General features: G+C 41.3%; 1 protein-coding gene across 3 annotated transcripts; it reads left to right on the forward strand.

The window, feature by feature from the left end:
- Positions 1–7,062: 7,062 nt before the first annotated feature.
- Positions 7,063–22,348, forward strand: LOC308649100 (ribosyldihydronicotinamide dehydrogenase [quinone]). Of its 3 annotated transcripts, XM_081294455.1 has the most exons (7): positions 7,077–7,275; positions 10,423–10,522; positions 12,494–12,658; positions 17,309–17,439; positions 18,688–18,801; positions 19,688–19,789; positions 21,953–22,348. In XM_081294455.1, exons 2-7 carry the CDS (start codon positions 10,516–10,518, stop codon positions 22,127–22,129), a joined length of 696 nt encoding a protein of 231 aa, XP_081150581.1. In that variant the 5' UTR covers positions 7,077–7,275; positions 10,423–10,515; the 3' UTR covers positions 22,130–22,348. The 3 variants fall into 3 exon arrangements, with proteins under 3 accessions (XP_081150583.1, XP_081150582.1, XP_081150581.1); XM_081294456.1 differs by lacking the exon at positions 19,688–19,789 and having other exon boundaries at positions 7,069–7,275; XM_081294457.1 differs by lacking the exons at positions 18,688–18,801; positions 19,688–19,789 and having other exon boundaries at positions 7,063–7,275.
- Positions 22,349–24,292: the final 1,944 nt, after the last annotated feature.

Genomic DNA, 24,292 nt, shown 5'->3' on the forward strand with positions numbered 1-24,292 from the left:
TGGGCCCTGAGAGCAATTGGTGTGAATACACAGTGTCCCTAATCCCGATCTGCCTAGGATGCGTGGAAGTGGAGGAAGAAGTTTGGAACAACTGCAGAATTCTGGTCTGGGCTACACTAAGATGTGTTCCTAAGGTTCCTTTCTCTTGAACCCCCTCCCGACAACCCTAAGGGGTATCTAAGGTGATCGGTAGATGAAAGGCAATGAGGGAAAGCCCCAGTCACATTTGCCTCCAAGTGGGCTGCGCAACACTCCCAAACCTGCATCCATTCCCTCCTGGATGCTCTGCTTCCTTTGCCAGTCAGAAACCCTAGCAATTCAGGTTGTAGGACTAAGAAAGACATGGGATGATTAGTGAAAGGTGCCCAGGTTCCCCACATGTGCATAGGAACTTTCACTAGTCTGTTTTAAAATTTCCCATTACTGCTCCGATGTTTAGAATGTGCTGTGTTCTCTTTAAGCTGCTAGAGGGAGGCGTTTTTAGAATCAACTCTTCCAGTAGTCTCTCTGAAAGAAAGCGCTATATGCCTTATAACCTGAAGATATCCCTCACCCCCAGGAAATTCTTTCAGTCTATGGAGCAAAAAGGCAACAAGAAGAGTGCACGATTCTCTTTTGCTGTGGATTTTTAGTGGCAGGGAGGAAAGCAGTAAGGCCCTTAAGTCTGAATCCTCCCAGGGTCTCTGGGACTCCAAAACTGCTTGCTCAAAGAAGACAGAACGGTCATGGCCCTCTTTCCTAACAGCAGTAAGGAGTTCCCAAAGTTAGAGGGGGGAATGAAGCCAGATTTACAGATAGGTAGTTAGGTAAATCAGGTCTAATATCCAGTAAAATCAAGAATGGAGGCCATTATAGAAAACAGAGTCCAGGAAACCAGAGCAGCACTTGGGAAAATTGAAATGTTAATGTTCCCAAGGCCCCCCAGCCCATCCCAAGGAAATGTTAATGAAGCAGCTCCTAGCAAACTTGGAGATGCTAATCCAAAGGCCTCCCCAGGCCCTCCCTGCCCAGATTACTCCTTCAGCTCACCTGTCCCCCTTTTGGGCCTTCCCACCTACATTCCATCACTGCAAGATAGCGGAGAACAAAGGACAGAAATGTAACAGGAATGCAGGAAAGCTGAAAGTAGACCTTAGCTATAAAAGAGGGACGACCTCCCGCTTCATGGATTCCACCTTTTAGGTCCCCTTCTTCCTCTAGGGAGAAGTCTTTTCTGCTGACTTTAATAAAGCTTCTACTTTCCACTCTAAAATAAATAAATACATAAATAAAAATAAAATAACATTTTACCTGTATTGATATACCAGGATCTCCAAAGTACATTATTTCAAGACTCACTTACTTTAAAAAAAAAAAAATTAATGACACATTTGTTTCAAAGCATATTCTTTTGCAGTTTGAGACTGTTCTAGACCTGATTATTAACTGTTAACAACATCTGTAAATGTCGTGCATCAATAATGTGACAATAGCTAAAGGTCAGAAACTGCACTGTTTGAAAGAAACCTGTATGTTACAACAGCTTGAATCTAATATTTTATTATCTACAGTTGTATTTACCATTCTCTTCAGTTTCACATGTTTTACTAAATAATCTGAACATCTTTTCTATACAATAGTAAGGCCATGAGAACTTACATTTATGTAATATCTAGCATATATGAAAATTGGACACCACACACACACACACACACACACACACAAAGGCAGATATGTACTGCATGAGAAACCAATGCTCAGTTTAAGTATTCAAAATGTTCAGAATCATGTGATTAAGTCATGTCAGTCCTATTAGAAACCTGGCTGATAAGCAAATTAATTAAAGTTGGTACAAAGCCATATTATTGTTGTGGTTTAGATATGAAGTGTCCCCCAAAGGCTCACTTGGAAGACAATGCATGACTTTTCAGAGGGTTATAAGAGATGTAACCTAATCTGTGGATTAATTAACTGAGTGGTAACTGTAGGCAGATATGCTATATGTAGAGGAAGTATATCATAAGCACATGACTTTGGGGTTTATATTTTGTCCCTGGTGAGCAGAACTGTCTCTCTCTGGTTCCTGTTTGCCTTGTACTGAGCTGTTTCTCTCCACCACATTCTTCTCTATGATGTTCTTCTTCATTCAGGGCCCAGAGCTTTGGAGTCAGCCAACAGTGGACTGAACCTCTGAAACTGTGCAAACTAAAATAAACTGGTTATAAGACAAAAGACAATATTAAAAACAGCAAGAGAGATGTAATACTTGATACACCAGGGATCCTCAAAAAAACCCATATGTTTATGGCCAATTGACTTTTTACAAATACCAACGCCATTCATTGGGGGAAAGAACAGTTTTTCAATGTATCATGTCAGAACAACTGGATTTCCACACCCAAGAGTAAGGTTGGACCCTACTTCATACTCTATATATATAAAAAAAAAATAAGTCAAACCAATGACCTAAATATAAGGGCTAAAAACATAAAACTCTAAGAAGAAACCTTAGGAGTTTCTTGAAACTCATCACCTTGAGTTTGGCAGTGGGTTCTTAGATATGAACAGAAAGTCCAAGTAGAACAATAACAAAAAAATTTGATAAATTGGATTTAATTAAAATTAAACACTTATATGAGTCAAAGGCTATTGATATAGTTTGAATTTTAAATGCCCCACCAAAACCCATGTGTAAAAGGCTTGGTCCTCAGAACAGTGCTACTAGGAGATGGTAGAAGATTAAGAGGTGTGACCCATTGGAGAATGTTCAGGTCACTGAGGGTGTACCACAGAAAGGGACTGTGGGACCCCAGCCTCTTATCATTTCTCTTCACTTATCAGCCACAAGGTGAATTGTTTTGCTCTACCGCACATTTCTACCATGATGTGGTTGCTCACCCAAAGCAACAGGTCAACTAATTATGGACTAAAACCTCTAAATAAAACTCTTAGCCCAAATCAAACTTTCCTCTTTGTAAATTGATAATATCCAGAATACATAAGGAAGTCCTACAAATGAACAACTTATAGACAACCAACCCGATTCAACAATGAGCCAGGGACTTGAATAGATATTTCTCCAAAGAAGGAATATGAATAGTCAATAAACACAAGAAAAGATATTCAATATCATTAGTTATTAGGAAAGTGTAAATCAAAAACACAATGAGGGGTTGAGGATGCAGCTCAGTGGTAGAATATCTGCTTAGCAGGCATGAGGCTCTGGATTCAATCCCCAGCACCAAACAACAAAAACAAAAATACAACCACAATGAGATACCTCTTCTCTCACCTTTTAGGATGGCTATATTTGGAAAAAAGAGGAACGTAAAATTGTTGATGAAGATGTGGAAAAATCAGAACCCTTGTATACTGCTGGTGGAAACGTAAAGTAGTGTAGTCACTCACTGCTCCTCAAAAAGCTATATGCTGGATTAACCATATGACCCTATAATTCTACTCTTATTTATATACCCCAAATGCCCAAACACAGAGACTCAACCAGATACTTGTATAAAAATTATCTTTGAAGCACTATTCACAGTACTCAAACAACCTAAGTGTCTGTCAATGGACAAATGGATAAATAAAATGTGGTATGCGCTTTTTATATTATTCATCCAGAGAAAAGAATGAAGCTCTGGTATATGCTACAACATGGGTGAAGCCTGACAACACGGTTTTCAAGGGAAGTAAGCTAAGTGAAAAGAACCCCTATTATATGAAATATATAGAATAGACAAATTTATTAAGTTCCCAGTGGATGGGTGCTGCGCCCCTCCCCTGACTCAGGCAATGGAAAGGCCCTACTGAGGTGGATGGTGCAAGGCGTCCATCCTCTGGAGGAGCGCAGTATGCTTCTAGGAATGGGCTGGTTTGTTTTTGTATTCTTTTAATAAGTATAGTTGCGACTTCTCATATGACCATTAAGTATGAAAAAAAAAACCATGACTTTCCCAATTAATGCAACTACTTCTAAAGAATAAATCTGTTTGCTCTAAATGCAAGATTCAGCTGTGGAACGTAAATTGTTAATGTTTAATAAGAAACCCCCTGTAGAAAAAACAGTCAAGGAAGTTTTTGAGAAATTAAATTAAATCTAGAGAAGAAGAATTAATATTAAGAAGACAGATTAGTGCTTAGTACTGGGCAACTTGTTCTTGTTCCTGTGCACAATGGTTTGGTGCTCTTACTCTTGTTTGATTAAAATTAGTAGCCTCTCTTTTCAAGTGAACCACTTGCCATAACCGTGGCACGGGTTCTAGTCAGTAAGTCAAGAAAGAATAGTCAAGGTATAGGCCAATAGTCTGGGACATTTCCAACTATTATTAAAAGCTAACTAAGCAGAAACAGCTCAAAGCAAAACGGGAACTGAAAGTAAAAATGCTTGCTTATGCATAAGCCAAGATACATTCTTCTTATCTAATTGTAGCTACGTAATATTTTGTTTCTTTGAATAATGATTCCTGTTTTGTAACCACAAAATACTGTGAGCCTGCCAAAACACAAAGTATATATGATTAACTTCACAAGGAAAGATCGGGATTTAGCACCTTCACTTTTGTGTCTGTGTTGTTTTTCCACCCCCTTTCTCCTACTCCTCACCATCTGTTGGTCTCCTGAGACCCCCTGCCAGAGCTGGACTCCTACAGATGGGAGGAGGGGAGAGTGGGAAGTTATTGTTAAATAGTGTGTTAGTGTTCTATCACTGTGACAAAATACCTGAGATAAATCAACTTGAAGAAGGAAATGTCTATTTTGGCTCATGGTTTCAGAAGTCTCAGTCCACAGTTGATTGGCTTTCTTCCTTTTGGGCCTATGTCAAGGCAGCATATCATGGCAGTGAGCAGGAGGGGGAGTGGCTGTTCACCTCACTGTAATGGGGAAACAGAGAGAGAGGAAGGGATGGGATAAGGGTACTAATATCCCTTCAAGGGCATGCCTCCAATACCTAACTTCCTTCACCTAGACCCAATCTCCTAAAGACTCCACCACCTCCCAGTACACCATGGGCTGGGGACAAAGCCTTCAACATATGTGCCTTTGGAGGACATTCAAGATCCCAAGGGTAGCAAATGGGAACACAGTTTTTGTTAGGTGTGATGGAAACTTTTTGGAAATAAATGGCCATAATGGTTGTACAATACTGTGCACGTAATCAATGCCACTGGATTGTACACTTTAAAATGGTGAATGGCAAATAACATCTCACAGACACACACACACAAATGCTATTAAAAAAAAATAATAAAGTTTCCCAAAGGAAAGTGGATGCTTTTAACAGGAGGGTAAGAGCTATTATAAAATGAAATCCAAAATTACCAGCTCTTTGATAGCTTAGCTAATTTGCTTTGGCTTAAGGTAGTTTCACTATGTTCCATTTTATTCTTAAATAAAATATGGGGAGTTGAGAAGAGGAAATGTATAACTGGATTATCTGTCTCCTTGCCTAAAATACCTAATCCTATTTTTGCATTTCTTCAACTTAAAGATGAAATGAAAAAATGGAAATCTTCAAGCCCCTAGAGGTGATGCTTGTCATTGATGCTAACTCTAATCTCATTTTGAGAGCACAGACATCCTCTTAAAACTCAGAATACAAAAAGGTCACATCTCACATGTTGGCAATAATTGCAACGATACCAGATTAGCAGGAAGTTATTTTCTTTCCTTTTTAAAATGGCCTTCTACTAAATTGTCCTAGCGTCAACTACCATTCAATTTACAACGTTCAAAAAAACCCAGGGATTGTAGGCATTCCAGCTTCCAGTCCCAAGCAGAAAGCGGCTTGCTCATTCCACATCTGTGATTTCTCCTTTCTACCACAAGGTGGCAGTGCTGTACCACAGTCATGCATGACCAAGGACCGGGTACTAAAGCTCCCTACACTTGCTTTTCTATTCCAAAATAAAGATGACCTCTAGGATTTGGGCTCACAAGACAAGGATGTCTGGTTTTCTGGCTGGGGAGCACAGAGTTATGAGGGCATCTCAGGCCATATTCCCACCTCTGAATACCAGGAATTCACAGCAGCAGCACACAGACCAACCTGAGTCAACACTGTGATGTTCCACTGTAGGTAAAAAGTCAAAAGAAATCTAAAACCCAAAGCCTTAAATCTAAGCAGAAAGAACCAAGAACTGACATGGAGTACAATCAACAGCAAGTTTCACTAGGAACATTATAAATGCAGGCAAAAGCTTCTCTCTGCTCTAAGCATGAATAGACCATCCCAGGACACCAAAAAACAAGCTTGGAGAGGGCCAGGGCCCTTGGCAGGGGCCACAATGGCAGGTGGGCTACCAAATAAGGTAGCACCAGAAAAAGGCTGAAAAAAGAGACAATTAACCCAAACTGCTCACCAATACCCTCTAAACTCCCTCCCACCAACTAATAGGCTCTTTCCACTTTCTTGGGGGTGTCCTTTAGCCCTGAATTTAATTGTGTCGATTAAATTTCTTTTTTTTTTTTTTTTTTTTTTTTACCTATATACCTTTTATCTAGCTTTCCCCAACACCTAGCAAAACTACCCCACCCACCAAAACAGACAATTGACACACAGATACCGCCAGAGAGATCATTTACATCACCGCAGATCCTTTTTATAGGCACAGCCACTTCCCAGCCACTTCCCTCCCTAACTCCTGGCAACCACTAATCTGCTCTTCATTTATATAATTCGACCTTTCAAGAAATGGAATCATACAGTACGTAACCTTTTGGGATTGGCCTTTTTCACTCAGTGTAATTCCATGGAGATTCAAGCCGAGTGGATCCACAGCTCATTCCTTTTTATTGCTAAGCAGCATGTTACAGATTCTCCTTTGTTTTAACCTGGATACACACCAGGCTTGCAGGAGAAGGGCTCCTCCACTGCGCGGTGGAGCACCGCCTCCAAGTCCAGCCTGCAACAGCGCAGAGCCAAGGCGCGCCTCCTTATTGTCAGAGGGGCGGGGCGGCGTGCTTGGAGGTTGTTTGGGGGCGGGGCGGCGTGCGGGGTGGAGCTTGGTTGGGGGGCGGGGCGGCGTGCGGGGTTGGGTGGAGCTTGTGGGGGGGCGAGGGGGCGTGCAGGGTGGAGCTCGTTCTTGGGGCGGGGCCTCAGGGAGAGGGCGAGGCGCCTCCACGCCGCGTTGTCAGGGGGCTCGGGTGCTCCAGAGCGCAGACGCGGCGGTAGAGCGAGTGGAGTGTGCGAGGGCAGGGTTGGGTAGTTGGAAGCTGGCGCGGACAAGGAGTGTCCTTTCACGGACGTACATGTGCGAGCCCTTCCGCCGCTTACCACGGCGCGCTGGCCAGAGAGTGAGTGCCCACCGGCCAGGGCCCTGGGGGCTGGGGAGGGACTGCAGGCCGTAGAGGTCTCTGGCTTATAACTTGCCAGCTAGACTGTGGATGTGTGTCCCCGTGGTTCCTGGCACTCCGGGTCCTGGACAGGCTGGAAAATATGATCTCTTACCTCTCCCTGGGCGCCACCGCATGCCAGGCACAGTGCTTCACACGAATGATCTCGTTTAATGTGCCTGCAGCCCTGTGAAATAGGTGACCGCCTTATCCTCACATTACTAATAAGGGACCAGGGAACCCAAGATCACCGTTCATGAAGGGTGCCATCGTTTACCGAAGCGCCACGGATCCGCTGTAGTTTGGCTGTGCTTTCAAAAACATTGTGGTAATCTGGGGGGCTGGGGGGCGGGATCTTCTTAACCAGTAATCTCTGAAAATAACAACTTCTGTAAACTTTAATCTCTGGAAACCTCAGCCAAAGAAAAGACATGAAAAGAAACGTGTATAAATCATACAGACTTCTAATAGTGCTAGGTATAGTTCTGGGGTGGGGAGAGGAGAGTAACCTAAATGAGCACAAAAGGGCAGCAGACAATGGTGTAGCTACACAAAGAATTGTCTAGTTGTTCCTGTGACCTTTATGGGGCTGACTGTGGAAAGAGGCTTAGGAAATAATAAAGTGAAAACTTTATAAAATAGCATTTGGATGCATTAAGATGAAATGATGTTTGTCAAAAATAGAACACATTTGGTGTGGTATGTATAGTTTAAAAGCACATGACTCTTCCTGTAGACTTGGGTAAGTACATGGTTTCCAACAAAGGTGAGCTGTTCTTGCTGTGGATGGGGTGCCTGAGGGTGAAGAGCCTGTGTTGGAGATTCATTTGTGGGCCTCAGTTTCTTATTCTTAACCTCTAGAAGTGGATGATTTGGAATTGGGAACTAAGATTACTAAAGTGGCTATTGAACGGCCAAGATATGTGATAGAAATATTTCACCTGAGCCAAGCAAGACATAGGGAGTGGAGGGGCCTGGGAATGCTGAAAAATGCATAGGGCGCCAAGAAGCATTTGATCCAAATCAAGATGTCTCTGGTCCCTCAATTTGGCAATCTCAGGATGAGCATCTCTGAGTCTGCAGTGACACTGGGAACCTTTCAGTACTACTCTTCTACTTAAGAGGCTCCAGTGGCTTTTTGCTAGGCTTAGGATAAAAGTTTTGCCCCTTCCCTATAAGGTCAGCTTTGTTGGACCCACTCAACTCTGACTGTATCCCCTACCACCTCTTAAACAAACCAACAAATGAAACTGAAACTGAAAACCATAGTCCAGCCAAATAGCCTTTCTAGTTCCTCAAACCTTTCAGCAGAGTCTCCACTTGAGCACTTATTTGCTATTCTGTCTGCCTGGACCCCATATTTTTGCATGGCAAACTGCATATTCACTGTCCCTGTTTGGAGACCCCTTCTTGAGCTCCCTATCTAAAATAGCAAACATACTCCTGCCATTTTATCTACTAAGGTTTTTTATTTTCTTAGCACTATCACTATTACTTATCATCATCACTAGTACATATCTCTGTCTGGAATTCTGTGCTTTCCTTGTCTTCTTGTTTATTGTCTCTCCCCCCACCCACCAAAGAGTAAGGGTTCTATTTTCATCTATTTTGTTCATCTCTGTAGCCTTAGCAGCTGGGTTCAGTATCCAGCCAGAGGGTCACTTCCACCTTTTTGAAGGCTATTAGTAATCCTGCTGTAAATGTGGGTGCACAAGTGATCTCACCCTGCCTTCAATTTTTTGAAGTTATACCCAGAAGTGGAAATGCAGGGTACATGGTAACTTCATTTTTAATCTTTTGAGGCACCTCTGTACCATTTTTCCATAGCTGATGTACTTTTTACATCCACACCAACAGTCCATAGGGGTTCTAAATCCTTCCACTTCCCACCAACCTTGTGGATTGTTGATTTTTTTTTGATGATAGCCATTTTAATGGGTGTGAGGTGATATCTTATTGTAATTTTGATTGGTTAATCCCAGTGACCAATGACACCAAGCACCTTTTTATTTGCTTAGTCCTTATTTATATACCTCATTTAGAGAAAGGTCTATTCCATTCCTGTTGGGTTGTTTGTTTTTTGTTGTTGAGTTTTATCTGAGCTCCCCCCCCCTCCCCTGCAGTGGGAGTAGGTTTATTGGCAGTACCTTTGCTCTCTCAGCACGAAGCTACTTTTTCTGGAGATGGCTAGCCAGGGGTGAGGACGCGGCCTCCTTTGTGCCTCTGAGGTCTTCTTAGGGAGAACTAACATTGTTCTTTCTTTTTTTTTTTTTTTTTTTTTTTTTTTTTTTTTTTTTTTTTGGTGCTTGGGATTGAACCCAGAGCTTTGTACATGCTAAGCACATGCTCTATTACTGAACTCCACCCTGGCCCTCTGGAATCATATTGTGTGCTAGCCACTATACACACATATATGTATATATGTGCGTGTGTGTGTGTGTGTGTGTGTGTGTGTGTGTGTATCTCCTGAACCATTCTGTGGCTTTGTAGTTGAGAAGGCTGAGGCACAGAGAGGTACAGGGACTTGCTGCAGGTCACATAGTTAGACATAGCAAAACTGGAATCTGGATAAAATTCATCTCATATGGAAGTCTCCACTGGCCTAGGTTACCTCCCTAGAGAAACTTTTGAGATCTCTATCTAGAAACAAGAACTGAACCAATTCCTTATTTACAGATAGGAAAAGCACCCAGTGACACCCAGTACTATCTCCTGGGCTTCGCCAACACCAGCTGGGTATTCAGGTGCCCTGCAGTGCATGTCAGCTTATTAATGTGCCTGCCCTTTGCCTCTTCACCCTCATGTATTACCTAAAGGCTGAGAAGGTACAGTGCCTGCTTCCTGCCTGTGACTCATTTCTCAGGTCCTCTTCTCTATGGCTGGCTGCCTTCACTGAAGGTTCCAAGTCCTCTGAGAAAAAAGAAGTGTTGGTTTTGATATTTGGCATGATTTGTCCTTGGAGGCCTGTCTCCAAAGGAAGCCTTGCCTCTCCCAAGAGCCTTTTTTTCTGATGCATGCACATGTCCTCCTGAAGCAGAGAGCCTAGACTTTGTACTTGCACCTCACCTCTGCATTGCCCACCTCCCTTGAGTGGACTTTCTCTTTCAGATTATTGGGATCACCAAAGAGAGTGACTGCACCTGAAAGCCTGGAGCCGCCACACCAAATCAGAGAAAGAAAATCCCTCCCTCTTCCTCGGGCATGGCAGGTAATGGCTCATTATGGGGGAGTTAGACTTTTAATCCAAGATTGAATATATCATTTGATATTTAAAAAAATCTAAACCCAAACAACACAGCAGTGTGTAAAACCTATTTACACTGTGGATCACTCTCTGGAATTATCTTGTTTTGAATATTTTTAGTTTTCTTGTCTGTTTTTAACCCCCCCCCCAGAAGGCAAGTTCCTCAAGAATGGGGGCCATACTTACCTTGTCTTTACCCTGCCTCCAGTTCCAGAAATCATCTGGTGACATAGTAGGTCCTCAAAAAATAGTTGTTCAGTGAGTGAGTGAGCCCAATTTTAAACTACACTTCAAGTCCCAATTTTAAAATTATTTCTTTACTTTTTTAAAAATAATTCCATTTTTATTTATTTGTTTGTTCCTTGTTCTTTTTCTCCCCCCCCCCCCCAGTTCTGGAGATTAAACCTAAGGCCTCCTGCATGGTAAGCAGAATCTCTGCCACTGAGCTCACCCCTGGCCCCATCTGTACTTTTGTGTTTGTTTATCATGCATGCAGGCACAGACACCTGCACACCTATACAGCGAATTTTGGAACTTATTTTTTCACTCAACAATATAACATGGAAATGCTTTCATTTTTGAATATACATATTCACTTTATTCTGTACATTCTACTATAGATTTGGATGTTTCGGATTTGGCACTACTGATGTCTGGGGCCACATAATCCTTTGTTATGGGGAGATCCCTGTGCCTTGTAGAATGTTTAGCAGAGTCCAGTGACTCTGCCTACCCCCACCAGTTGTGACAATCAGAAATGGCTCTGGAATGGGGAAATATCCTCTGACAGGCAACACTGCTCCTAGTTGAGAAACATTGGTGCAGGATTTCATTCACACCCATTCTCCTGGTAAGCCCCCAAGTAGAATTCCTTTATAACACTGGAGTCGGAGAAAGCCAAGATTAATAATTTACTTAACTCATGGAATTCAGCCTTTTACATTCAACCAAATACCCTGAAACTGTCTGCTTCAAGTTAATATATGTATTTTCTCTTCAAGATCCTAGACTGCAAAATTTAAGTCAAGTCTTAGATGTTGCCAGAGCAAATCACCAAGTTACCTTCTAGAAGAATTCAGTACATAATCCCACCGACTCTCATGAATGTGGACGATACTCTGTTCAGAAGCCTCTGCTGTTCATGATACAGCTAGTGCCTATAAAACCTGTTCTTAGAGTCCTCTTTGCTTTAGCATTGCCACCAAGATATGGCTTTCACCTAGTCCTGCCTTCCTCAAGGGACGAGGGGACAGTTCCTCGTGTTTTGTTTAAGTGCCCTGCTGCCATGAACCTGGAAGATGGAAGCAGAATGTACCAGCCTGAAAGGGGCCATAGCTGTAGGGTTGGCACAAAGATGAGTTCTGACAGCTTTTTATTTTGGTGTTGGGGAGTCAGGCTAAAACTTCTCATAGAGCTAACCAGATTATATCAGGCTTTTAAAGATTTAATTGTGTAGTTTCGTTTTGAGAAGACATTAATTTGGCCTGCTGTGTTTGTATGTACAGGTTGAGCATCCCTAAAGCTCCAAAACATTTTTCAGCTCATGACTCTAAAAATACTCTAAAATCCAAAATTCTCTGAACACAAAATTTCAGATTTTAGAGTATTTCTGATTTTGGATTTTCATATTATGGAGGCTTTACCTAGAAAGTCTACACAAATATTCCAAAATTTGAAAGATATGAATTTCAGAACACTTCTGGCATTTCAGATAAGGAATACTCAACCTATATTTGCACACTCAAGTAAAGATGAACTATGATATAACTGAATTTAAAAATGTTCATTTTAAAACTGTCATCCAATAAGATCATTGTATTGCTCAGCTTCAACAGTAGGGATGTGCCTAAGCATTTAATTTTCAACTTAGTCTTCATGGGATTTTGACGAAGGAGAATGGCTGTTCAGTAGGAGATGTTCCTTCTCCTGATGTAGGTAAGAAAGTGCTCATTGTCTATGCACACCAAGAACCCAAGTCTTTCAATGGCTCCTTGAAGAAAGTGGCAGTGGATGAATTGAGCCAGCAGGGATGCACCGTCACCGTGTCTGATTTGTACGCCATGAACTTTGAGCCAAGGGCCACAAGGAAAGATATCACTGGTGAGTCACGGCATAAATGCTTGGTTATTTTTTAACTTTCTTCTTTGTGTTCTTTAATTTTAACATGTCTTAAAAAGCTAATCATTGCACAAAATATGTAAATCTCGGTCAGGAAGGAGTCCAAAGTGCCAGGCTCTTTTCCCTCCTATCCCCCAGCAACCCAGTTTCTCTGTTCCCAAGGTAGTCAGGATGTAGTTTCCTCTGTGTCCTTTCTGAGATAGTCCTTGCTATATAAGCAGGCATGAGAGTATTCTTCATTTTTCCTCTACATTTTACAAAAACGGAAGCATATTATGCTCATCATTTCACAGGTTGCTTTTATTTTTCTTATTGTAGAAAGTATTCCGTTGTATGGCCAAGTCATGGTATCTCCCTACTAAAGGACATTTTGGGTTGTTTCTGATCTTTCGCTATCAAAAACAATGTTGCAGTGAACAGTCAGAGTCATATGTGTTTCCCCACATTTGCAAGTTTGTCTAGAAGTGGAATTACTGGTGAAAAGGAATGTGCATTTTGATTTTCCTAGATAATGCCAAGTTGCTCTCCGTAAATCTCATACCAGTTTACACTATTGTCAGCAATGTTTACAAATGTTATTTCCTCACTGTCACCAATAGTGTTGCCAATTTTTTTTAAATAATTGCCAGTCTAGCAGGTGAAAAGATAGTGTTCCAAATAGTTCTAATTTGTCCTTCTCTCATTGTGAGGTTTAATAGCTTAATATTTATATTCTATTTATTAATACTTATTTGTATTAACATTTTATTTTTATTTTTAGTTAACATTTAATAAAATATTAAATATTCTCTTTCCGGTGAATTATCTGTTCATATCATCTGTTCATTTTTCTATTGAGTTGTTAGTCTTTTTATTATTGATTTTAAAAAGTTCTTTATATACTAAAAAGCCAATAGTATGGAATATGAATTGTAAATCCTTTTTTTTAAATAATCTTTTTTTAGTTGTCGATGAACCTCTATTTATTTACTTATTTTATTTATATGCAGTGCTAAAAATTGAACCTAGTGCCTCACACTGCTAGGCAAGCACTCTACCACTAAGCCACAACCCCAGCCCGAAAATATTTTTACCTAATTTGTTTTTGTTTTTGTTTATTTGACTTTGCTTATGGTGACTTTTTCCTTTTAGCTTCCATTTACTTTCATTTAGATAATATTTGATCAGTCTTTTTCATTTATGACTTCAGGAATTTGTTATATTTACATGAACTCCAAGCTTGTAAGAAAAAGTGTTTTATAGTTTTTTCTAATATTCTATAGGTGCTACTTCTAATTTTAAATATTTTATATATTTCAAATTTATTTTGGCATATGATTTGAAATATGGGCCCAATTTCTTCTCCAATGCCTACCTAGTTGTCATATTACCACTTACTGCATGATTCAGCTATTTGCCCTTGATTTAAATGCCACCTTCATTGTGATCCAAATTCCCACTTCTTAAATTCTATTCTACTTGTTTTAATATTTTTTATTTTTATTTATTGTGGTTCTGGGGATTAGGCAAGCACTTTTCAACTAACTACATTCCAGTTTATTAGTTCTACTCCTATTGTTTTTTTCTAGGTCCACATGGTTTAAATTATTTTGGCAAATAATACAATTTAATATCAGCTAGAATAGGTCACTTACATTTATCTTATTTTCTAATTTTTCTAACTATTTTACTTTACCTTTCCATAAAAGCTTTTTTTTTAAATATTTATTTTTTAGTTTTCTGCGAACACAACATCTTTGTTTGTATGTGGTGCTGAGGATCGAACCCGGGCCGCACGCATGCAGGCGAGCACGCTACTGCTTGAGCCACATCCCCAGCCCTCCATAAAAGCTTTTGAATCAGCCATCTAGAATCAAAAAGAAGCCTGATGGTATTTTCATCCAGGTCCCATTAAATGTGTAGCTGAACTTGGGATGAACTGACCTTTCATGTTGATTTTCTCTAAGAGAATGGTGTGACTTTCCATCAGGTCTATTTTTATAATGGGTGTATTTGTATATTTTCATCATACAGATCTTGTTTAATTCTTACCAACCGACAGTAGCTTTTTGATGTGAAGAGGAGTGTGTGTGCGTAGCCCACTCCTAGTTTCCTTCTTGTTTGTAATACTTTTCAGGTGATTCTTTGGGACTTTCCAGACATGCAGCCAAATCATCTACAAATAATGACAGTACCTCCTCTTTTCCAGTATTTAATATCTCAGATTTCTTTGTAGTTCTGTTAGCTACATCTCCAGATACAATATTCAGTACTCATCTTGTGTGTTTTTTGGCTTTTTTTTTTTTTTTGTAATAAATCAACCAGGGCTGGGGTTTGCCTTGCATGCATAAAGTTTGGGTTTGACCCTTAGCACTGCAAAATCATTATCATCATCATAAAGTATTTTCTCTTAGCAAACAGCAACAAAGTTTTCTATTTCTCTAGAAATATAGAGAACAGTGGGATAAGGAGCTACTGGTTTGTTTTTGTTTGTTTGCCACTGTTTTTTTTTTTGGGGGGGGGGGGTGTCTTTTTTTTTTTTTTTAATCTGTACCAGGGATTGAGCCCAGGAGCATGTATAACCCCTGAGCTGCATCCCTAGCCCTTTTTATGTTCTATTTGAGACAGGTTCTTACTAAGTTGCTTAGGACCTGGCTAAGTTACTGAGGCTGATCTTGAACTTGTGATCCTCCTGCCTCAGCCTTCTGAGCTGCTGGGATTACAGGTGTGAGCCTCCACACCCAGCTTGCCACTAATTTTTAAGTGAAAAAGCCAACTCAAATTTAATGTCTATTTTGGGGGGTAAATTGGGGGTTGAACCCAGGAGTGCTTTACAACTGAGCTACATTCCAAGCCCTTTCTGTTTTTCATTTTGAAAAATGGTCTTGCTAACTTGCTGAGGCTGGCTTCAAACTTGAGATCCCCTGCCTCAGCCTCCCAGATTGCTGAGGTTAAAGGCATAAGCCACCATGCCTGCTTACTGTAAAAAGTATTTTAAAATATAGGCAACCAAAGGCTAAAAAGTGCAAGCCCCTTTCACATATCCTCCAGGTCTGCACCACAGCCCTGAGGCAAGCATACTTAACCTTCTGGAGTGGGTTGTTGTAGATCTTATTCTAGATATTAACCCACTGCATACCATGTGTTATTTTGAGACTCTATAGATATATAGTGAACCTAGTGGATTTCTCATCCACAGATTCAACTAACCCTGAAAATATTTGGAGCTGGGCGAAGTGGCATACATTTGTAATCCCAGCAGCGCAGGAGGCTGAAGCAGGAGGATCACAAGTTCAAGACCAGCCTCAACATCTTAGCAAAGCTCTGTCTCAAAATAAAAAATTAAAAAGGTTTGGAATGTAGCTTAATGGTTAAACACCCCTGGGTTCAATCCCCAGTGCCAATTTAAAAGGAAGGAAGGGCTGGAATTGTGGCTTAGTGGTAGAATGCTTGCCTGGCACGTATGAGGCACTAAGTTTGATCCTCAGCGCCACATAAAAATAAATTAATTAATTAAATAAAAAGCTTAAAAAGGATGCTATAAAAAAATAATAATAGGGAGGTTGGGGGCTGGGCTCAGCAGAAGCGCACTTGCCCGGCATTTATGAGGCACTGGGTTTGATTCTCAGCACTGCATAAAAATAAAATAAAGGTCTGTCAACAACTAAAAAAAAAAATTTAAAAAAATAAAAGGAAGGAAGGATGGAAAGAAAGAAAGAAAATATCTAGGAAAAATTGCACTTGTAGTGAATATAAAAACATTTTTTCTTGTCATTATTCTGTAAACAATACAATATAACAACTGCCTACATAGATTTACCTTGCGTGAGATATTAGAAGTCATCTAGAGATGATTTAAAGTCTACAGGAGGATGTTTGTAGGTTCTATGCAAATCCTACACAATTTTATGTAAGGGACTTGGGCTTCCATGGATTTTGGTGACCTGGAAAGTCCTGGAACCAAATGCCTGTGGATACTGAGGGACAACTATAGGTTTAAAGGGCCCAGAGGGGTCTCAGGCTTGATGTAATATGGCAGCTATGACCCCATCTGATTACCTCCCTGGTGCCACACAGCCTCTGGCCTATAGTAGTTACTCTCTTCGGTTTTCTTGAAAAGACAAGATTTATACCTAAAAGCACTGGGTGTGTATTCTTTGAATGAAAATCAAATACAAATAGGTTAAAAGAGGAAGCAAAGAACATTCTTTTTTTTTTAAATTACAAATTGATGGCTAGTTCACTTCCCTTTGTGGCTTTTGTCAAAGTGACTCCAGGTTTGCACATGGAACAGTGGAGGAAGTCACACTTGCTCCTCTAGTCATCCCACCTCTGCGCCTGCCTCTGCTACTTAGGAATCGGGTGTCACCAAACAAACTACTAAGCTCTGTAAAGTTCGGCTTTCTCACTGGTAGAGAACTAGTATGATGTCATCAGTTGTTAGGAGCATAAGAAGTGTGTTGGGTGCACAGCACAGCATCTGGTGGGTGGGAAATGCTCACTGAGTGGCCCTTGTAGGGCCTAACTGGGTTGGATCACAGCAAATGTCATTGACTCACTTTGAGGAGTCCAGATGCACATAGCATTAGTGAAATTGTTGGGACAGGCTGTGACCTCTCACCTGGAAGTGAGAGCACTTGGCTCTTTCCTTAGGTGACCTTTCTAATCCTGAGGTCTTCAGTTATGGGGTGGAAGCCTATGAAGCCTACAAGAAAAACTGTCTAACCAGTGACATCATTGAGGAGCAGAAAAAGGTGCAGGAAGCTGATCTCGTGATATTCCAGGTTTGTTTTTCCTTTAATTAATGTATTGAATGAGATTCGTCCTACATAAGACTCTTTGCAAATACTACATTCTGCACTCCTAGAAGTGGCAACAGTGTTTCCTTAGCACATTTTCACACACTTACTGGGTGAGTGTTGTACCACAGTACTTAGTTACAACACTTAGTTGTAACACTTACCTAGTTACAACACTTTACTTAGTTTAGTAGAGAGATTCATGCAGCCATTATAGAGTTCTGACCTCCTGTGTAAACAGGAGTGAATTTTTCTGTTAGCCCAGTGGTCCACAAACAGTAGAATCATGCAGGTCTTGTTGCTTCATTTTCTTTAAGTCCCCACCCTGTACATGCTGGGCCACTTGAAGGCCAGTTTTCTCTACCCAACTGTTTATCAAGGATGTGGGTCAAAGGCCTCAAATGTTTATCAAGGCAATATCAGTCAAAGGCCTGATTACTATGGGGGAAAAACTTTGTTTCCATCTTCTCACTAGTTGAAACACATACATACACACACACACACACCAGCCACTTTACCTGTATTTGTCCCAAGGAGAATATAGGCTCCTTTCTGCCACTACAGAAGCAGCAGTCAAGTAAACACATGTGTTTAGGGTAATTTGTGGGTTAACAGAAATCCAAGTCAAACTGGAAAGAAAGGGGAGTTCATACCAAGGGCTTTGGCCACTTGAGTCTCCTAGACAAGCAGCACAGAGCTGTGGCTGGGCTACAGGGACACAGGACCCAAGCTGGAACATCTCTGATGTCTTCTTCACCAGATTCCATCCATCCACATCTCCCTGCACCTTGGCTCTGTTCTCTCTTTTTTTTAACTTTTGTTTTTTAGTTGTAGTTGGACACAATACCTTTATTTTATTTACTTATTTTTTAATGTGGTGCTGAGCATCAAACCCAGCTCCTCGCACATGCTAGGCAAGCACTCTATTGCTCAGTCACAACCCCAGCCCCTAGTTCTGTTTCTCTTGCTGCATGCCAAGGCCTTGATTCCCTAGATCCAGAATTTCCAAGCAAGGGATCTGATTAGTCCCAGTTGACACCAGATTTTAACAACTCACCCCAGGTGTGGGAAGTGTATGATCTTTCCACAGCATCTTCTTCTCAGTCGTTGATTGGCTCAGTCAATCCACCAGGGAGGAGGAGAGTGCAATTTGTTCTGTATCACCAAACAGACTAACTTAGGAATCCTGAGACAAGCCACAGTATTTCTTCTTCCTTAATATGCTGTCCCCAGTTTCCGCTGTACTGGTTCAGCGTGCCGGCTATCCTGAAGGGCTGGATGGACAGGGTGCTGTGCCAAGGGTTCGCCTTCGACATCCCAGGGTTCTACGATTCTGGTTTTCTCAAGGTATGTGCTGTAGGGACAAGGATCACTGGACTATTAGAGAGGGAGGAAGGAGGAGGCAGCTATCAAGTTATAGTTTGCTGCTGGTTTGTTTTTTTTTAAGTAAGTGCTGATTGAGCATCTACTATGTGCACAGCATTGAGTGCTAGACACAGATGAGAAAACCATCATTTCTGAACTTGTGGATCTTTCTGTCTAGTGGATGTGGGGGCTGAGTATTGGGCTAGGGATGAAGTGGGCAAGTTAATATGGGCAGCAAAGTGGTCAGCCCTGGCTCCAGAGGTCATCTACTCCATGATGGAGAGACCATCCCTGGCCTTGTATGAGTTCATCCCTCTGAACTTCCCATGTGGGCCTGATGAAACAAGAGAATGCAACACCCACACTGCACACTGAGCAATGCATGGAATCTGGTAGATGCACAATGTTAGCAGCTATGAATTTCTTACTAAAAGAATTTCCTGCTAAAATTAGAGACTCAAATTCTGAGAGCCTCAGACAATGAGTGTATGTGAGGAAAGCAAATCTCATCAACAAGATCTGTCTTGGGCCACGAGTGACACCGTCATTTACTGAGTGGCCACTGAGTGCTGGGCTCCACTCCTCCTCAGCTCTGTAGACAGCACCTAAGTAGTGACTACTCACATGGTGTCTCTGGAAGCTGGCTTCTGCTGGAAGTGGGCATGTGAGAGCTTTTGCGTTCACTTGGTCCCTTTGTTTCATTCTGCCTCCTGTTGGGATATAGCTGTCACCTGTGGATGGGCCTGTGGGAGATGTGAGTGGCCCCCTATTTTCCCCTGGCCATCGTAAACCTTTTTGCCAGGATCACCGTAGCACTCACATCCTCTTCTGGCATCCGCATTAAATGCATTTGCTCTCTCTCCTGCAGGATAAACTAGCCCTCCTTTCTTTAACCACGGGAGGCACAGCCGAGATGTACTCAAAAGCAGGGGTCAGTGGAGATGTTCGGTACTTTCTGTGGCCACTCCAGGTAAACAGATGACAAAAGGCTTCCATGCCATGCTAGCCTGTTGTACATCCCACCTCTCCAAGGTGTGAAATGACATGTGATGTGAGCCTGCCACCCCACACCATTCTCACTATATTTGGATACAGACGGTAACATTTTGCCCTTTTGAATTCTTACTTGGGAGCATTGAAAAGGCTGATCAGTAGGGAATATGTATTATAATTGTAGCCTCTGATATTTGGCCCAAAGCTAAGCCAAACCTGGTTAGCTTGTTGTCTGCTTTGTGGAGACCAGAATGGCTCAGAGGTAGTTCCAGGTGTGTGTGTGTGTGTGTGTGTGTGTGTGTGTGTGTGTGTGTGATGAGTATGTGGAAGGCCCAAGAGAGCCTTTCATGCAGACCCTCAGCCCCGGCAAGAGGTGCCCCAGGCCCTGTGTTCCACGTAGCCTCTCAGGAGCCTCTGCTGGCTGAGCTCCCCATGGAGATAGCCCACACTCCAGGTACCCAAGACTCTGAGCTTCCCCACTCTGACCTGCTCTCCGAGGTGGACTCTTGATGCCTGTGTGAACACCCTGGGCCTGATGAGTAGCCAAGGAGTGGGCATCTGCCAAGGGGAAGGCAGTAGGCAGAGTGAGTTCTAGCAGTCTCGGTTGTCCATGTGCAAAGTGCTCCCCAGTGAGGGACAGAGCAAGGGGCAAGGATGCAGAGAAGCAGACTCTAGGTGAGGGACTCTGAGGAGACCTGAAGCTTCCAGGTTGTCATGAGGGATTTCTATCAGAGGAGAGCATATATAGAGAAGAGCACAGCCTGTGAGCTTGTAAAGATATAGATGTTGTGGCAGTAGAGAGTATAGCTCAATGGTAGAGCACACACTTAGCATGCATGAGGTGCTGGCTTTGATTCTCAGCACCACAAAAAAAAAAAAAAAATAGAAAAGAAAGAAAGAAAATCAAAAGAAGAAGTAGGAATTGCCTTTTTTCTGTGAACTCTAGATTTACATGCTTTGCCCACGGGTCTGTTTTTTTTAATTGATTTACCAGCATTCTAGATGTTAGCAAAATTAATCCTATTATGTGTCTTTTCAAACCATGAAAACCTTCCTTTCAGGGAGTTCACATTTATTTTTAAGTGAATTCCTTTCCTTTGTTGCTGGTTTTGTCAACTTTTTCATTGTGTCTTCTAAAACTTAGTTCTGTATTTATGGAGGCCGTTGATTTCCAAGTACTACTTTTTCACCCAGACCATTTCTGATTTCTTCTGTTGATCATAATGGTGCTTCTGAAAAGCTGACTTCTGGAAATAATGTTGTGTGAGAAAAAAATACTGTAGTAAGAGGTGTGTGAGCCTCTTCCACTCCACCTACCCGCCTGATGGGGCAGGCCTGGACCAGGATGTGGGTTTTAAAGAAAGCAGTGCACAGGACTGAGTGTGAGATTTCTAAGAAAACAAGTGATCCTTTTTGAAAGGAGAAAGAATAGTGATTCCAACTAGTGACACTCCGCTGAAGTACGAGAGGACAGTTAACAAATCTGAGCTTGCTTCTTCACAGGCCCACTTAAATTCTTTCTTTTTAAAAAAATCTCTACTTTTTTTTCAGTTTGCAAAAAAATACATGTTACAGGACAAAGGGAGATAATGTAAAAAAAATAATAAAAAGTCCCCTCAATCTATAACCCCACAAAATCATCACTTTTAATAACTTGGTTTATTTTCTTAAGACCCATATATATTCTTGTACACATAACTTTTATTAATAGGTTAGTTATGTTTATTGCTCTTTTATATAAATGGCATACAACAAGTAATGCTTAAAATTTGTAGTTTTCATTTACAAATAACTTCAACCATAGTGACATACTATATCTAGAAAAACCTTAGTCTAGAATGATCCATCCTATGAAGGTACCATAATTTGTCTAGTCTATCAAAATAGTGACATTTAGGGTTGGAAACAGCAGTAATAATTACAGGTGAAAATCTGTAAATTCTAGTTGCTCCATGTTCTTCTGCTCATCTATTCCCCACATCCTGAGGTTAAAAGGAAGTCACAGGTTTCCAGACCTCAGAGCTTTAGAGTTGTTTTATTTTTTGAAGGTTTATTTTTTTATCATTCTCCCTTTTATCATTTCACTGAATCATACATCAAGGATGTGGTTTCTGATCAGTTCTTTTCTTTATGTCTTCAGCATGGCGCTTTGCACTTCTGTGGATTTAAAATTCTTGCCCCTCAGATCAGTTTTGCTCCTGAGTTTTCATCAGAAGAAGAAAGAAAAGCAATGGTGGCATCTTGGGCCCAACGATTAAAGAGCATCTGGGAGGAAGAGCCCATCCACTGCACACCCCCTTGGTATTTTGGGGAATAACACTGTGTGTCCCATGTACATCATGTGTACGATGCAGTTAAGAATACATGCAAGGAGATGGTACTGTCAAAAATAAAATTAGGGGCTGGGGATGTGGCTCAAGCGGTAGCGTGCTTGCCTGGCACACGTGGGTAGCTGGGTTCGATCCTCAGCACCACATAAAAATAAAAAAAAGATATTGTGTCCGCCAAGAACTAAAAAATAAATATTGAAAAATTCTCTCTCTCTCTCTGTCTCTCTTTTAAAAAATAAATAAATAAAATTAGAACAAAGTGAACTGGATAGAGTTAATAATCACTATGAAGTCACTATGAAGGAGTGATCTCAAGAGTTTTATACAGCTGTTATAGTTAAAGCTTCGTCCCAGGGTTTCATAAACTGACTTCCAGACCACTCACGTATAATTGAATCAAGCCTTTATTGAAGCACACTGGTGGCGACTGACCAGAACATAAAGCTGTTCCCCTGATCAGCCCTGAACAATTGTAAGGGCACTACTTATAAGCCTAAAAACTGCAAAAGAGATGTTTGGGGGGTCTAGCCAATGCAAGCAAGCCAGGTTACAGAAGCGGGACAGTGCAGTCAAGTGGAGGGAAGCCTAACCAATCACAGTTAGCCCAGTCACCCCAGTTACAGAAACAGAGCCCCGTTACCCTAGTTAAAGAAACAATACCCCATAAGGTAGTGTTGTGTTCTTAAAGGTTTCTATAGCAAAAGGAAAAGAACATCTTGCCCCAGTCATGACTCTTCTACTTGGCATGGTTGTTTTACAGGATGAAGTCATAAAACGAAATGGAGTTACATTTGCTCCTACTATCACACAGCCAGATCAGATATTGCAATCATCAGTTTACTGTATTGAATTCTGCTGACTGGAAATTATTTACTTAAGCTTTCATTTCTTTAATGTGTGTTTAATATCTATCTTGCTATGTTCAACCTTCATGATAATATTAATTTTCAGATAGTTCTCTGGACATGGAGCTTGATTTATATTTTTCTGTTTGTTTTTATTTCATAACTCAGCTGGCATAACTCAACTAGAGAATTTTTGCTTTTTCCCCAGGAAGTTTAATCCATTCGTAGCTAATGTTTTAGTTCTTTATATCTCCCCTATTTTCTTTTCACTTGCATTATTACTATGAAGTTTTAATTGAACATCTGGTTAGCATGTACTTGGAACCATTATGTGCTGGTTACAGTGAAAATTTCAAAGCATTAGCTGAATGGCATTCTGCCACTATGCACATGGTCACGTGACACCACTGCTAATTATCCTGAAGCACAGGAACAGGTAGATGGAGGAATCTCTCTGAATGCAAGTTTAAGGGATCACATATTCATCGTCATCATCATTCCTTCCCCCTGTTGTCACTACTGAAGAAAGAGCCTGTGCCCAGGGGCCCTTCTTCCTTAACCTTCCCAAAGCCACTCTTAGCCACCCTCATCAGACTGCTCAGACAGCTTCCTGCTGGAGTTATCATCTTGGTCCTCCTGTCCTCTGCGTCTTCATCTTGCTTCTCACCTGCATCCCTCCCCCTCTTCAGCAGCATCTTCAGACCCTTTTCCAGCTGCATTTTCTAGCAGATACTTTTCCAGATACACCTTCTCTTCTGAGTCTTCACACTCTCTTTTGGGCTTTCCTCACTGAACATTCATCATCTTCAGAGAATGATCTTTCCAAGCCATTTTCTTCTCCCTGTTTTCAGGATAATTTTTCAGTATTATTTTTGGAGCCATCTTCAAGTTACTTTTCAGAGTAGTCCTCAGACTTTCTGAGGAATCTTAAGACTTTTTCCAAGTACCTTCTTAGAACTATCTTTTGGGGCTTCTTTTCAGGGCCTAACTTCTTTAGCATTTTTTTTTTTCAGAAGAATTTTCTTTAAAATCAACAGGTCCCTTCTCCCTGTTGGCTCAGGATATATTTAGCAGCATAACTCCCCTCCCCATCCCTTGCTCAGTAGCCTGCAGCCTCCAAGAGCCTGGCAGGTAGACAGACTACAACACCCGTCCTTGTAGGTTGCTAGACCCAGACTATGAAGAATTAGGAAGTCCTCCATCCTCTCTTACCAACTTCAAAGTGTCAGGGTGAGAAGATGGGAATTTCAAAGGTAGGACTTCCCATTGCCGTACTAGTTCCTCAAGTCCTATTGCCCTGAGAGA

This window comes from Spermophilus citellus, assembly GCF_964194105.1.
Source record: "Spermophilus citellus genome assembly, chromosome: 5".
Taxonomy (NCBI): Eukaryota; Metazoa; Chordata; class Mammalia; order Rodentia; family Sciuridae; genus Spermophilus; species Spermophilus citellus.

Excerpts from the sequence above, each read along its gene's own strand:
- LOC308649100 (XM_081294455.1), top strand. Across the intron at positions 12,659-17,308 it reads CACAAGGAAAGATATCACTG|GTGACCTTTCTAATCCTGAG; the intron begins GTGAGTCACGGC and ends CTCTTTCCTTAG. Across the intron at positions 17,440-18,687 it reads CTGATCTCGTGATATTCCAG|TTTCCGCTGTACTGGTTCAG; the intron begins GTTTGTTTTTCC and ends TGCTGTCCCCAG.